This window comes from Xyrauchen texanus, chromosome 37, assembly GCF_025860055.1.
Source record: "Xyrauchen texanus isolate HMW12.3.18 chromosome 37, RBS_HiC_50CHRs, whole genome shotgun sequence".
NCBI classification, from domain to species: Eukaryota; Metazoa; Chordata; class Actinopteri; order Cypriniformes; family Catostomidae; genus Xyrauchen; species Xyrauchen texanus.
The window spans coordinates 25,226,868-25,242,581 of NC_068312.1; the positions used below are offsets into that span (position 1 = coordinate 25,226,868).

Here is a 15,714-nt window from a genome sequence, read left to right on the forward strand (position 1 = left end):
CTTTTCTAAACTGCTTCGCAGTTTTCTAAATTTCGCTCACTTAATAAAGAGGAACGGACTCCCAAAATGGCAGTGGGGATTCCCCCGAGGGGAAGTGCTTAGGGAAGATAGCGAGTGGATGTTAAAATTGAAGTGGAATGCAGCCTGAGCCTTGTCGCAAACTGTTTATCTGGTAAAGTGAAGCTTCCGGTAAAAAACACACATCATAATAAAAGAACAATTCAAAATAAAAGCTAGATGCTTGAAATTTAAGAAATTGTGACAGAAATATATATTCACTGTAATAATAATAATAATAATAATAATAATAAGAAGAAGAAGAAGAAGAAGAAGAAGAAGAAGAAGAAGAAGAATTAAGCAATATATCACAAGCAAGACTGCTGTTGAATAAATGTTTGAAAAGTAACATTTTCACTTGTTTTAAATGTTTTTAAGAATTAATTGATTAGACACATTTTGATTATGAAATAAAATGAAACTTTAAAAATGAGTTCTGGAAATTATTAAAAATAACTAAACTGGTGTGTTCGGTAGCACATTATCATATTAGCATATTTTTGCTGTGGTATCGAAATTCGTATCGAGAGCAGTGAAATTTAATTTTGGTAACAGTGCTACTGAAATTTTGGTACTAAGACAACACTAGTTTAAGTAAAAAAATAATAATGCAGGGACACAGCTTTTGCATGTTCAGTGCTCACATGCATATTGCTGTAATAATGTGTAACTGTATAAAACAGTTTGTCTATATAACATCAATACAGCCTCACAAAACGTGCTTAGAACATCTCCATGTTTTTACACTTAGGCATGCACCAACACATACACACATCTTGGAGCTAGATGGAGTTCGCGCATCCAAGAGAAGATTGTGCATCCACGTGGAGATTTCACTTCCTCAGGCTTAAATAGTCTGAACTGAGTTGTAACCACTCCAATTGACAGTGATGGTATTAAAACATTTTTATTGTCTTCTCTAAAATTAAATATTCACGCTAATTAACTGTGGACATGAACGGGGAGTGCTGTTAAGAGGAGAAACACTATATGCAGCGCATCCATTTAAATTAAAAGCAGCTGAAGCGATCTGACACCACATTTAAAAACAATAATACCACTGACATAATTTGAAAGCTGAGACTTTGTTTTATCAAAAACAAAACCCAAAACAGTCAAAAAAAATGTTTTGACCAAATTTCATATTTTTCAAAAAACGAACCATTGCGACTTACGACTCATTTTGATGGAGCATGTCACATATGTCTTTCCCCAAAATGTTCGACTAATAACTGGAAAATGTACATCAAGTCTACATTTTGAGACGTCATTTCAGTCTCGATGAGTGAAGTAAGCATGTAAAAATCAATGTTTTTCAGATGAAAACATACTGTATTAGTGTGAGTATGGCCTGAGATTAGGCCATACATCCTATTGAACAGGCTGTTTGTCAATCCCAACCACCCTTGTTTTATTCCTGTAAATCAAATATGGCATCTGCTCTGACTAAGGTCTACACCAATGACTCTAATTCGGCATTTCATTTACACAGAATCTAAACTTTACACCTAAAAATTAAATAAATAAAAAAAAACATAAGAAGTTACAGAAACACTTGCTTTGCAAGTAGTGGTATTTTCTTCTGGAAATACAAATCTAGTTCTGTATGTAATCCAGCAGATGATTATTATAACTATTTTGTGTATGAATAAACAGAACAAGCGATGTTCTTGGCTGTGATGTTTTTTTAAGGAAATAGTTAAAAACAAACAAATTAATTGACAATTTTCTTTTCTTTTTTTTTAATTTGTGGGTAAAATATTCTACATTAATTCATCAATTAGTCTTCCATACACTATAACCCTCTTTTGTGCAGCACATTATACTCAGCTGTGGTGCACATTATACTCGGCTGTGCAGAGTTTCTCTTTTGTTTGTAAGCAAATTCTTCTTCAATAAAAAGAAAATGACATTCTGATGGGATAGGCAGGAGGCAATGCCTGAGGGCGTCGTGTCCAGGGTCCTGATCACATACAACTTGATTGGTCTCCTCTCTCATGTCCTGTCTTTCTCTCAAAAGCCTTAGGGAAGATCCCCTTCACTATACAGAACTTAACAACACGTCCTGCTTGGTTTCAACAAGCATTTGAGTACAAATGGGCCACTGTCACACATGCTCATACACTTGAAATGACAGCGGGACAAATTCCAAGATCACATGGACTGATCCATAGCGCTATGAAAGCACTAGTGTGCAAACTGAGATGCAAAGAAAGAATTTCTGGACTAGAGCCTGTTTAAATGAAAGGTGTCGAATTCTGTGCAACCCCCACTGAGAACCAATAGCTAGGGGCACCTCTCTTTCGTTTAAGATTTCTCTTTCTACTCAGTGACCTTTGCATGTTGAGGTAAAACTGTGGTGTGCACAAGCTCATGCAGCCTCACATTGTTGCATGCCTCACTGCAGCTGCGGAGAAAACCGTAATTTAGTTTCCTTGATCCAGCCTTGCCACAAACATTCAAAAGGAACATCTTCAAGCAAATTAAAGCCCTGTTGTTTTAGACATAGGTGCCGAGATGACTTGTAGTCTGATGCTTACTGTTTATAAGAGTTCATGTGGACATAAGGATAACGATTGGGGAAGTATTTTATAGTTCAAAGTATTAAGATATTTTACCCTACAATAAATATTACTATTATAATGCAATCATTTTATTTCTATTTTACCAATATGCATACTTGGAACAAGCTGAGAAAATAAGTCTATAACTTAAAAGAATGTCTGTATAGATCCTCTGTACAGCTAGACTTTTCGATTTAATGTAAAGAGAAACACGCTGAAACCAAACTACTGTATTCCCTCAAATTATATTTTTTTCCTGACACTGATATTCCCATGCTTTATGCAACTTTTATGCCTCTGTGATGAAGTCAAGCAGGAAGTTCAGCGCTTGTTGTGCAAAGCACTGAAGTCCAGTGAATAGATTGCAATATATCAAATTGCAATAATATCAGGGTCACAATACAATAATATTGCATTCTATTTATATTGAGATATATTATCATATTCCCAGGTCCTTGCTGATTTCCACCCCAAATTGTAATGCAGGGATTCTGTATGCTGTTGAGTGAATCACATGTGAGGGGACGAATGGAATCAGAGGTTGTAGGAGGTGAGAGTATTTGTGAGGGCCGGACAACAGGATTAAAGAGTAATACCGCATCATCAAACAGCAAAAGAGGAATGTTCACATCAACATGGCTACCTGATGTTCAAAATCTATATTTAAAGTACAAAGCCAGAAATTTGACATTGGGTGAACTGTAGCACTTAAAATAGCATTTTGGCCGCAATGAGTCACATGCCAAACACTTTTGCTTAAAGGGATAGTTCACCCAAAAATTTAAATTCTCTCATTATTTATTCACCCTCAACATATCCCAGGTATGTATGAATTTCTTTCTTCACCAGAATCCATTTGAAGAAAAATAGAAAAATATCTTAGCTCAGTAGGTCTTTAAAATGCAAGTGAATAGAGATTTCTCTTCTAAAACTCCAAAAATCACAGACAGTCAGCATAAAAGTCATCCATACAATACCAGCTGTTAAATTAATGTCTTCTAAAGCGACATGATTGCTTTTGGTGCAGAAAAGATAAATATTTATGTACTTTTATTTTAAATAGCTGCACTGTTTACAAGAGAGAAGGAGGAACAGTGTACAGTTGCTTGGTTGGTTTTGGTTTAGATCTGTTTTATCTGTTTCTTTACTCACAATGGTGCATTTGTGTGCTCATCCTGGATGTCTCAACCAAGTGGAGAATGTGAGATTACGTCAGTAACATGGCAACTCGAATACGTCACCCGCAGTGGCGGCTGCTGGTCTTTCAAAGAGGGGAAGCTCATTTTCGGCCTACATTATAAACTTATTTACCCTATTTTTTGCACTAAATCAATCTTAGGTGTTGATCTGCCCTGCTGTTTAATTCTAATTTTTTCCTCGTAAGGAAGACTTTCAAATGGCTTCGCCAAAATCAGGTCGACAATATTAGCACCGTCTGCCATCGTGCGCAGTTTCACCCGTACGACGCTAGCCTAGCCTACTGTATGAATGAATGAATGAATGAACGAACGAACGAACGAACGAACGAACGAACGAACGTACGAACGCTCTAAAACATAATATATTAAACTTGGTAAAACTGAAACAAGGAATGTGGTGTATAATTGTGTGAAATGTATTATGCAAATTGACTAGCAATTTCGCCAAACAAATATAAAGAAATAGGTTGCAGCAGTTTGTCTTTTGACTACACTTGAGAAATCCGCGATGGGACTGAGCGCGAAATAGCTTCAGTGACTTCTTATAGTACAGATTCGCTGTCAATCAAAAGGAGATGCAGTCTTTCAACAGATCCTCCAATCATCATGCGGAAGCCCGGAGTCCGGGCCAGCCCACTCCTCATTCACCCCCAGAGACGCTGAGCGTCCGTGGGCGGGACATAATCGCAGCACTTATACAATGACCGTCTATTTTCGGAGCACTGAAAAAAACTGTTCATAGCAGCCCCATTGAAGTCAATGGACGCTCGGCTTCAACAGGGAAATGCACTGACGCTACGGGAATGTATGAGAAGTAAATCGAGTCAGCTGACCTGCTATATGTAATGTAGCTGATTCTGAACGAACTCGTCTTCGAGATGAACGTGTTCTAACGCATTTTTAGTCAATAAATTGTTTACACAATAGTACATTTTTGACCATTATTTTTTTGACATTATAGGGGAAGCTGAGCTTCCCTTGCAGTCTTAAAGAAATCCCCACTGGTCACCCGTGAGTCAGCTTGGACTCCATCCTCTCGTGAAGCACTGGATTATAGATGAAAATGACTTAAATATTGATATTTCCGCACCATAATCATGTGACCGCTTTAGAAGACAATAATTTAACCACTGGAGTCGGTTCGATGACATTTATGCTGACTGTCTGATTTTTGGAGCTTCAAAAGAGAAACCTCCATTCACTTGCATTTTAAAGAACTACTGAGCTAAGATATTTTTCTGTTTTTCTTCAAATGTGTTCAGGTGAATAAAGAAAGTCATCCACTCCTGGGACATCATGTGGGTGGGTAAATAATGAAAGAATTTTCATTTTTGATTTAACTATTCCTTTAGGGGCCAACACCACTTTTAGCAAACCACTTTTTTTTTTTGCAGTTTTTCATGTGTTTGCTTCTTTGTTTGTGTGTATATTCAGAGGCACAATATAAATGTACATTCTAAATAAAATAATTATATGCTTAGGGATTTAACTTCTGATGTCTATACAAGTCCCAAACTGAACTGACAGCAAACAAATTAATGAAATGACTAACCAAAAGGCTTAGATGGAATCTGCTTTTTCTTTTTTTTTTTTTATGCGTTTTTTTTCTCTTTTTGTTGGCCTACTGTTTGAATGGGATTTGGGTATCCCATGGGTGAAAGATGGAATCAACGATCTGAAAAACCTATCGAGAGGGATAGAAAGACTTGAAGAATCAAAAAAGTCACATATTATCTACAATAAAGCTAAAACTCTTTGGTAAAGTTAGAATTGACGAGGCCTTCATTAAAGATGCTGCATTGTCGGTGAAACATCATGACCAAGTAACAAAAACCGTGACATCTTCAGAAAACTGATGGATACTGATATTGAATATATCTTGGAACACAGGAGCTCTCTTTTCAAGGAAATAATGAGTCTGACTCACTAATGACATTTTTCAGAACTTGTTAATTTGTTGGCAGAAATTGACAATGCTCTGGCAGACCATTTGGGCAGTGCAACTGTGTTCCAAGGTATTGAAGTCAAACTAAAATGAAGTAGACACCAAGTCAAATGCTACTCCTTTCCTTGATGTTCAGGTTGATGTCACCACTGACATTTCTTGTAGGTGTCCATCAGTTAACCATCATACTAAGATATGTAAATGGACAAGGATGAATTTGCAAGCGATTTATTGGATTTTTTTATGTGAGATTGGATAGGACTGCAGAATCCATTACTGCCATAGTTATGAGGGCCATACAACAGTACAGTCCGAATAGCAAATCAATATGCCAGACTTACAATGGGGCGAGATGTATGAGTGGACAGCACAGTGGTGTTTGTGCTCGTGTGCAGTCCCAGTGCCCCAATGCACTGTTCATTCACTGTTATGCCCACAAAATAAATCTGGTTTTATCACAAGGAACAAGGGGTCTCCAGTATGCAAATTGTTTTGCTACTTTAGAAAGTTTCCATAACTTTTTACCTCGCTCCGCAAAAGGAACGGCCTTGCTCGCCAAAGTTGATGAATTCGTTACTGTGCCTGGAAACTCAGCCATAAGGTGGAATTTCAAGAGCCGAACCATTAATGCAATATGTGAGGGCTGAAGGTCACTGGAAATTGCATTTAACAGAATTATAAGTTAACCTGGCTGGAACAATAACTCAGTTGCGCAAATCATTTGTCTAAAATGCAGTCTACACGATATTAAGCTTATGTTTTAGTTCCTTTAGTCAGAATCCCTAGACCTGAGATGGCCATTTAACTGAATTGAGGCCATCCTGAATTCTCTGAGAGGCCTAAGAACTGAGACAAAATTTCTGGTCTTTTAATAAAGGTAATATGGACTCTTCAGGACATGGAGACAACAAACGCAAGAGATTCCAACACAGTCGGGATGATTTTGAGCAATGATTTTCTCATTTTTATATTCTTGCACACTTAACAGAATTTCCATAGTCAAAAAGTTTTCTGCTGAGATCAAGGCTTTAATTAAAATGTATCAGTTTTTTGATGAGTCAAGGCTAAAAAATTAGCTGCAAGTTGTGTACACTGACCCTACCCTCTATAAAAGCACCCAAGGAACTTCTGCAACTGCAGGTGAGGGATGACCACTGCAATACTTTATCTGAAGTTTGCAAGCTATTACATATGATGCTTACCAACCCAGTAACAAGTGTTTCTGCTGAGAGGTCATTTTCTTGCCTTTAAAGGCTGAAAACATACTTAAGAAACACAAGTGAAGAGAGACTTTGGCCAAAATATTAATGGAATCCAGATTATTGAAAGACCTCAAAGCGAGTGGACGTTTGAACGGCATTTATAAGTTTGCGATTTGGAGGATGGAGTTTGGAGGGTCTACAAATAGGTAAGATGGGGCCCCGCATTCATTTACAAATAGTTGTGTTCGTCATAGTCTGTAAATGGCACTCTGTGATTTGTTCTATAAATTTCCTACATTGACAGTGTTGATATCGGAAAGATAAACATGTTGGCAATTATCAAGCCAATTACTAAGTCAATTTGAATATATTAGGGATTAGGGATATTATCTGTGTAGCTATAGGAGCCTATGATAAACCAAAATATTATATTTTTATATTAATATTTAAATATAATATGTATTACTCTTAGAAGACTAGATACTAGGTTTGATCAACATCAATTTACAGACCAGCTTCCTTAGAAAATTATCCCATGAACCACCACAGCTATTTGAATTGTTTTTCAAAATTACATCGACATGCAGGGGGCTGAAAAACATTAAACCCATTTAGGGACCATGGTTGTGCAAGATTATATAACAGTCAGATTGAAAACAAATTAAACAGAGCGGACTTCCCTATTCAGCGACAAAAAAAAAGGTCATTTTGTGGCTCTCAGTGCTGTAATACCAACAAATTATAATTCTGCCATCATTTACTCGCCCTATTGTAGATCCTATATAACCTATATCGTTTTGTTTTTTCTTTATGGAAAACAACAACATAAAAATATATTTAGCAGAAAGTCTAAGTTGTTATTTTCTGGGGCTGATTACCATACAATCAGTCCATATGGCTCATGCTTTACTGCAAGTATTCTGAAGCCATACAAAATATTTTTGCACAGAATAGACCAATAGTTGATATTCCCTGAAAATCTTTGTCATTTTTGTAGCATGACAGCCTCAGTCTCCATTCACTTTTGTTGTAGCAGATACCAGTCAGGGCATTCTGCCAAATAATTCCATAGAAGAAAGAAAGAAAATCAAACAGGTTTGAAATATGTAAATTATGACAGAATTTTCATTTTGGTTAGAACTATTCCAAGACGTTTGTCTTTAATTTGGACATAAATTACTGTGACATGATACATTTGTAAGAGGCAACAATAATTCATTTATTTTATTAGTTTTGTTGAGAGGGGAAGCAAATCTCAGATTCAGGACAACAGAAAACAGAAAATGGGCACCTTAACTAGTGACCTACAGCATCAAGAGGCACACCAGACTGAGACCAGAAAAAGACCAGAAGCAGCAAGCTATTGAATATTATTAACATTCCATAAACACAGACACATACATGATTCTGGCTGCACCTGAGATCCATTATACTCCTCTCAAATGGGTCAGCTTGAATTCGGTAATCGCTCTGTTCTGGGCAACATCCCAATATATTTGATTATGAAACAACACCTGGGAAGGGAAACACCTTTCCCTGTCCCTCTGACTCTTCTCTCTCTCTCTTGATGCTGTTGCACACTCTTATGCTTCAATATAGAACTTTACAATACAAACATGATTTTAGATGTCCAGAGCCAATACAATATAGCCAATTCAAACTGATGGATGCTACAAAGAAAGACCCACAAGATAATCAAACTCTCTCGAGGGAAAGCAATACTTACTAGGTCATGGTTGGTGGCGTTTGAGTCGTCTTCAGGAAAAGGCTTGGAGACCCCCAAAGCAACACAATTAGCGAAGATGGCCAGAAGAATGAAGATATCAAATGGTCTGGAGTCAGATGTTAAGTTTAAATGCTATTTTACAACTCTAACCTATTTTAGTGTCATTAGGTTCATATAGGTACAATTATTGGTGTCTTATTCATGAAACACTAGCAGAAAGATTTTCCATGTAAATCATTTGTAAAACTTGTTCTTCACATTGCAGTGAATGCGACAGTTTACATTTTTGTTTTTAAAGGAAAATTCCGGGTTCAATACATGTTAAGCTCAATCAACAGCATTTGTGGCGTGAACATTTTTTAATTTTGACTTGTCCCTCCTTTTCTTTAAAAGAGCAAAAAATCAAGGTTCTTGTAAGGCACTTACAATGGAAGTGAATGTTGCCAATTTTTGGAGGGTTTAAAGGCAGAACATTTTATAATTTTTTAAAAGCAATTATATTGACTCTTCTGTTAAAACTTGTGTAATATTTGAGCTGTAAAGATGTTTAAATGTAATTTTTACAGTCATTTTAGCATTTAAGGATTTGTTGATGTTACATCGTCATGGAAACGAAGTTGTAAAATTGGCTATATCTTTACACAGAAAAGGTAAGTAAGTGATTTTATCACACTAAATTCATGTTTACATGCATATTGTCTTGTGGCTATACTTTTGAAAGAGCAAATATTTTAACGTTCAGGAATGGGCCCCCATTCACTTCTATTTTAAGTGCCTCACTATAACCCAGATATTGTTTTTTTTTAAAGAAAAGGAGGGGCAAGTCAAAACTAATTTTGTGGTAATCAACATTATGTCACAAATGCTGTTGATTAAGCTTAACTTCCATGGACCCCAGAATATTCCTTAAAGAACACAGAAATTCGTTCAACTCATATTTGATAAGGCATATTATTATTAGAACAATTGTTTTCTGTCATAGGCTGAGTTGTAAATGGATACTTCCATTCCACAAGGTGGAGAGCAGCTCTGCGGATGGGGTTGTTCAGTTTAAGGCAGAAAAGAGCTCTGGGGGCACGTTGGACCTGGTTTGAGCCCTGAACCTGCTTCTTCAAATGCTGACTCTTCTTCTTCTGCGTTCCAGTGGAGCTGGTGGTGGACTGGAGCGTTTCCGTACGGTTCATCTTCGGCAGCCCATTCTCCTCCCATTCATCCTTCTCTTCCTCGTCACATTCGTCACCCTCTCCTCCTCCTCCTCCTCCCTCCTCCTCCTCCTCTTCCGCTTCGCCACCACCCTCCTCATCCTCACTGGAGTACCCTTTCCCTATAATTAGAGGTTTAGACACTTAATGAAGGGTCAAATGTGATGATGACACAGCAAACAACCAGTCTCAGAGGTCTCAGAGCTACATTTATCAAATGTGTTTTAAAAAGCATGTTCAATGAGTGACGCTGGAGCTATTATTGGATGCATGTGGCATAAAGATACATAAAATATGTTCATGCATGTGACAAAATAATCTGTAAAATTTGTTCATGATTTGATTTTTATTTTATATATCTGTCTATCTGACATTCTGGATTCTCCTGATATTTTAGCAGCATAAAAAATTTGCAATCTTAGTATGAAGAATTAAGTAAAGTATCAGTGATGTATTGGGACATGTTTTTAGCTGCTTGGATTCTATTATTGTCACATTGTGCTAGTTAGCTTTACCCACAGTGAAATCTCATTGTTCCAAAGTATCGCTTCACATAACTCTATATTAAACATCAAATATGTTCTGATTGGCTGTGATTGTGTTGTATTTTATATTTCAGTGTGGACAGATACATTCCTTACACCTAGTTAAGACATGGTTATGGTGTAAGGAGTAAGAAGAAAGTTTGTTGGAGTATTCTGCATTCTATTCTATTCAATTCTTTTTATTTATTTATTATTATTGATAGTGTAATCCAGTGGTTCTCATCTTGAGTGTCAAAGGTTTGTTCTGATAAGGTCACAGAAAGCAGGGAAAAAACAATTCTAAACACAAATAATAAAATGCAACTTATCCTTTAATTGTACATATTTATGATTGCAAGAAAAAAAGAAAGAGGCTATAAAAAGTGAGAAAAAAAATGGCTCCCTAACAGTATCTTTTGCTTTTGATGTCAAAGGCCTTAAATACCATGTTATTTATGAATTACAGAATTTAAAATTGTCCTAAATCATGTAGAGGTTTGCATATTGTTGGTAGTTCATATGTTTGATTTTATAGATATTTTATTTACTTTTGTACGACAAACCCTTTTGAAACTGTTTTGGGTCACCACTTGATGGCCAATGTAAAATCTGGAGCCTGAAACAAAACCAGCTGAAATCACTGGTCTAATCAAGGTGGTTGGTACATCATTTATTCCTCATTATCTGGACACATTGATGGAGAGCCAGAGACTTAAGTAACTAAAAACTATGGAAAGACTAATTACTCTGGTCATAATAAAGAGGGTAAGGGAGAGGGAGATAAAGAAGACAAAGCTCTGTAATCTGCCACAGTTTCTAATGACAGGAGGGCTCTGCACTAGGTGAAGAGGACCACACAGTAACAGCTGTGACCTACTTCACACTGTGAGCAAAATGAGAGGGGGTGCAGAATGGGATTCTGGGCCAGCGGTTTTATATGTGAGTACCTGTGGACTCGTGATGATGTTAGCCTCTAGCACAGCTAGCTGTCAGCTAACAGAAATTGTTGGTGTGGGGGAAGGGGAAAGGTATTTTTTATCATTATTATTATTCTCATTCTCCTTTTACATTTACATTTAAATTCTTTAAATTATTTTTTCCCTCTTTCCCATTTAAGTATGTTGCTTTGTTGTTTTATTTGCATGCAAAATCTTTGGCAATACAAATGAAATGTACAAATATTTGTCAAGCCAATAAAGCACCTTAAAACTGAAACTGAGATAGAGAGGGAATAAGCATAAGACCTGAGTGAGACCGAAGGGAATCCTATCAGCCCGAGATAACAACCGTCAGTACTTTCACTGAACATTTGAAATGGGTAGGCAGGAGACAGAAATAAACTCCTGTCTGAGGTTTGTAATGTGAGTTATCAGAACTGCTGCTGTTCACTGATAAAGGCCCCATTCTAAATGGAAATTGAGGGGCCAATCTAGCGTGTCATTAAAAGAATACATTATGGGGAACAATAAGATTTTTGTTTAGAGTACAGCTCTGGATGTCCCTGACTGTAATGGCTAAAGCAGGCAGACAGGCAAGTCCTGGTAAGCATATCTGATGTTCAGTATGTGTCCAAATTTCACACAGGGATGAATTTGAATGTTACATTTATGAAACTTAAGTTTTCAAAAGGAGATAAAATAATAGAACAATCCATTTTTTTTATCAGTGTCTTCTTCTGAATATTACAAATAAAAATAAAACTGCTGTCAAAGTAGAAACTTTTTAAACACCCTCATGTGTTTCAAAACATCATGTGGGACTTTCTCTGTGGTACTGAAAAGCAGATTTTTTTAAAGAATATCCTGGCCACCCTTTTTAATGAAAGTGAATGGAGACTAGGTCAAGCTCCAAAATGACATTAGAGCACCATGAATATGTCATAAAAATAGTCCATATGACACTATATGGCACTATATTCCAAGTCTTTTGAAGATAAACACTAGCATTGTATGAGCAACAGACCGAAAGGTAGATTATTATCCACTGGAAATCTTTGCAAATATGGTGCCATAAATGGCAATAAGGTTTGGTCACAAAACACACAAGAACCAGTGGCTCTTGGTGTCAGTTGTGTCAAATAAAATATTTGACACACCACTTTTGTAGTCTATACAACTTTTGCAGTCCATTTAGGAACTTCAACAGTTGGACATTTTGACTTAAATTTTGGTCTGTTCCTCAGGCAAAGCGGTCACATGGCTTTAAAAGAATGGGATATATGCAGAAGTCGTATGAACTACTTTTACAATAAATCTATAATGCTGTGGTGTTTTTTTTATTTTTTTACTTTGGAGCTTGACAGACCCATTATCTTAATAGGGAGAAGAGGGCCCAGGATAAAACTCACCTTTTGTGTTGTTACATGGAATAAAGAAAGTCATTCGGATTTGGAGCAACATTCAGGTAAAGCAAATTATGACAAATACATTTTTTGTAAGAATAATTTGTTTAATTTTCATCCCTAAATCACCCACCACCATCATACTACCCATGATTAATGCCAACATGAACTACCACTGCTGTTGTACGGTATGTCTTAAAGTACTGCATAAATCGATGCTCTCTCGCTCGCTCTCTCTCTCTCTCTCTCTCTCTCTCTCTCTCTCTCTCTCTCTCTCTCTCTCTATATATATATATACACACATACATAAAATATATATTTTTATTTACCTTATGAAAATGACCTCAGAGTACTCACTGGATTGTGTCTAAACCTGGCTAAACTGTTTTCCATGTAAGCTTAATTCCTATGACTGTGACCTTACATTGCAATAATACTGTCATGATAAAATGACAATGCAATTACACAGTGCTTAATGTGCATTAGGTAAATTTGGGCGTACAAACTGATGGTGCCATAAATAGTTAGAATTCATTATTGTCATATTGTTAACTCATTCAGTTACCATCAGATTTTGTTGTTATTTAATGATGGATGATTGAATGATTATGATTAATGACATCAAATATAAGCAGAATCAGAGGTGTCTCCTTTTCTCATTTAAGAGCAAAGATACTTTTAACTGAGCTCACGTGTGGTTTCTAAAGCTGAAGGATTTGGCTCTTGGTCTAGTTAGGGATCAAAGATTAGGGCCTCATTTAATCAAACCTACTACAAGCTGAACATTAATTTGCTGTCTCAAGAGGCCAAAGGGAAGCCCAGCATTACACTGTGTTCATTAACCTGCACTGCTTGCACTGTTATATCATAGAAATTTCACCAAAAATATCTGTGATTTCAGTTTGTGAGTCATCAGAAAGCACATGTGCTATTTGTGCTCTAAAAATGACCCTGCAGCAGAGAAACATCTGTTACAGCGAACTAGAAAAATAAATGGGAAAAATAAAATCAGAATTTAATCAAAGCACACTTCGAGGCTCAAATCCTTCATATTATTTAAAAGAACATTGTTTTTGTTCCTGTAATTAGTACAGTTCTCAATTGCCTGAGATTCAGTTACATATGTCAAGCACTATTTTAATACATTTCAAGTTTATAAGACAAACTTGTAATATATATATATATATATATATATATACACAGCTCTGGAAAAAATTAAGAGATGTTAGGGTTAGTCAAACACCCCCAGATTATCACCGATCCTCTATGGCTTTAAGGCCACTCCACATCTCCGTCAACCATTAGACGACCAGGTGGAGAATCGGTGATGATCTGGGGGTGCTTCAGCAAGGCTGGAATCGGGTAGATTCGTTGTTGTGAAGGATGCACGAATCAAGCCATTTACAAGGTTATCCTGGAAGAAAACTTGCTTCCCTTCTGCTCTGACAACTCTGAGGATTGTTTTTTTTTCCAGCAGGACAATGCTCCATGCCACACAGCCAGGTCAATCAAGGTGAGAATGGAGGACCACTGGATCTAGAACCTGCCATGACCAACCCAATATCCAGACCTGAACCCCATTGAAAACCTCTGGAATGTGATCAAGAGGAAGATGGATGGTCACAAGCCATCAAACTAAGCTGAACTGCCAGGAGTGGCATAATGTCACCCAACAGCAATGTGAAAGACTTGTAGAGATTGAAAATCAGGGTTATTCCACCAAATATTGATCTCTGAAAGAGTTTCCTAAGTTAAAACACTAGTATTGTGTTTTTTAAAAATGAATGTGAACATGTTTTCTTTGCATTACTCGAAGTCTGAAAACACTGTATCTTTTTTTGTTATTTTGACCAGTTGTCATTTTATGAAAAGAAATGTTCTAAATAAAAATTGTTTTATTTGGAATAGGTGTACTCATACACATACCTATAAATAGATTTTTTACAGTGGTCTATTAAGTGGTCTCTAAATTGTGTGTATATATATATATATATATATATATATATATATATATATATATATATATATATATATATATATATACACACACACACACACAAAGCAGACAACCTATGGGTAGGCCTATATGAAAACTAATAAACTTGAATTAATAAATTACCAAAAAAACTTACTTTTTCGGTTCTCCTTATACATGCCGGAGATTGTCACTTTTGCTTCTTTGGAACAGTATGCATGATCCTCGTGACAGTTTCCTCAGTCACATTTATGAGACTATATTTCCAAATGTGCTTTTCTACAAAAGCGACAAGTTTTCCAGTATTATCCTGGGTGGTATCCAAAGGTGAATGCTTGTCATACTGAATCAACGGAGTTACATCCAGATGCTTCAAAAAATCGGAAATGTCAATTTATTTCCCGTCTCCCAAGAAGAGGAACTTTGAGATCGTTAGGGGAAAAACAAACAAATAAAATATTGCCGTTGATAAATATAGAGCATCCTATGTTCTGTATCTATCTCCACATTTAAGCCATCATTTCAGGATTAAAGAAAAAAAAAGAGAGTCATTTAAAGGGAAAGGCATCCTAGAAACTTATTAAAGGCAGGGATATTGGGCAAACGAATTTATGTAATGTCGACAGAAAATGTGGGCGGGTCTTTGCTCATTTGCTAACTCATAGAAATGTACAAGCGCGCACGAGCGCTGCCTATTTTGCCTACGTCCTCGCACACTTGTTCACTGTTGCACATATAAGCTACATCAAAAATCACTTGTATCCATTCCTATATTTTATGTGTAGGCTAATATTTATATATGTTTGATAGCCTATTTATATTTATCTATCATTTAATGTGATGTATTGGCAAAATATAATATAGGCTAAAGCTTGAACAATAGAGTAACAAGGTTCTTAATCATAAAGTTATGCTGGGTAGAAAAAAAACATAGCAAAGGGATTTTTTTTTTAAATCAATATGAGCTGGTTCAGCACAC

At 36.4% G+C, this 15,714-nt stretch overlaps 1 protein-coding gene across 1 annotated transcript in view; it reads right to left on the reverse strand.

The window, feature by feature from the left end:
- LOC127630523 (voltage-dependent L-type calcium channel subunit alpha-1D-like) overlaps positions 1–14,914 on the reverse strand; it is a 55,141-nt gene extending 40,227 nt beyond the window's left edge. Inside the window, exons 1-3 of the mRNA XM_052108108.1 lie at positions 14,893–14,914; positions 9,696–10,017; positions 8,694–8,799 (exon numbers count right to left, since the gene is read on the reverse strand). Coding sequence (XP_051964068.1) covers positions 8,694–8,799; positions 9,696–10,017; positions 14,893–14,914 — 450 coding nt within the window. The remainder of the gene's footprint in view (positions 1–8,693; positions 8,800–9,695; positions 10,018–14,892) is intronic.
- Between the last annotated feature and the right edge of the window lie 800 nt (positions 14,915–15,714).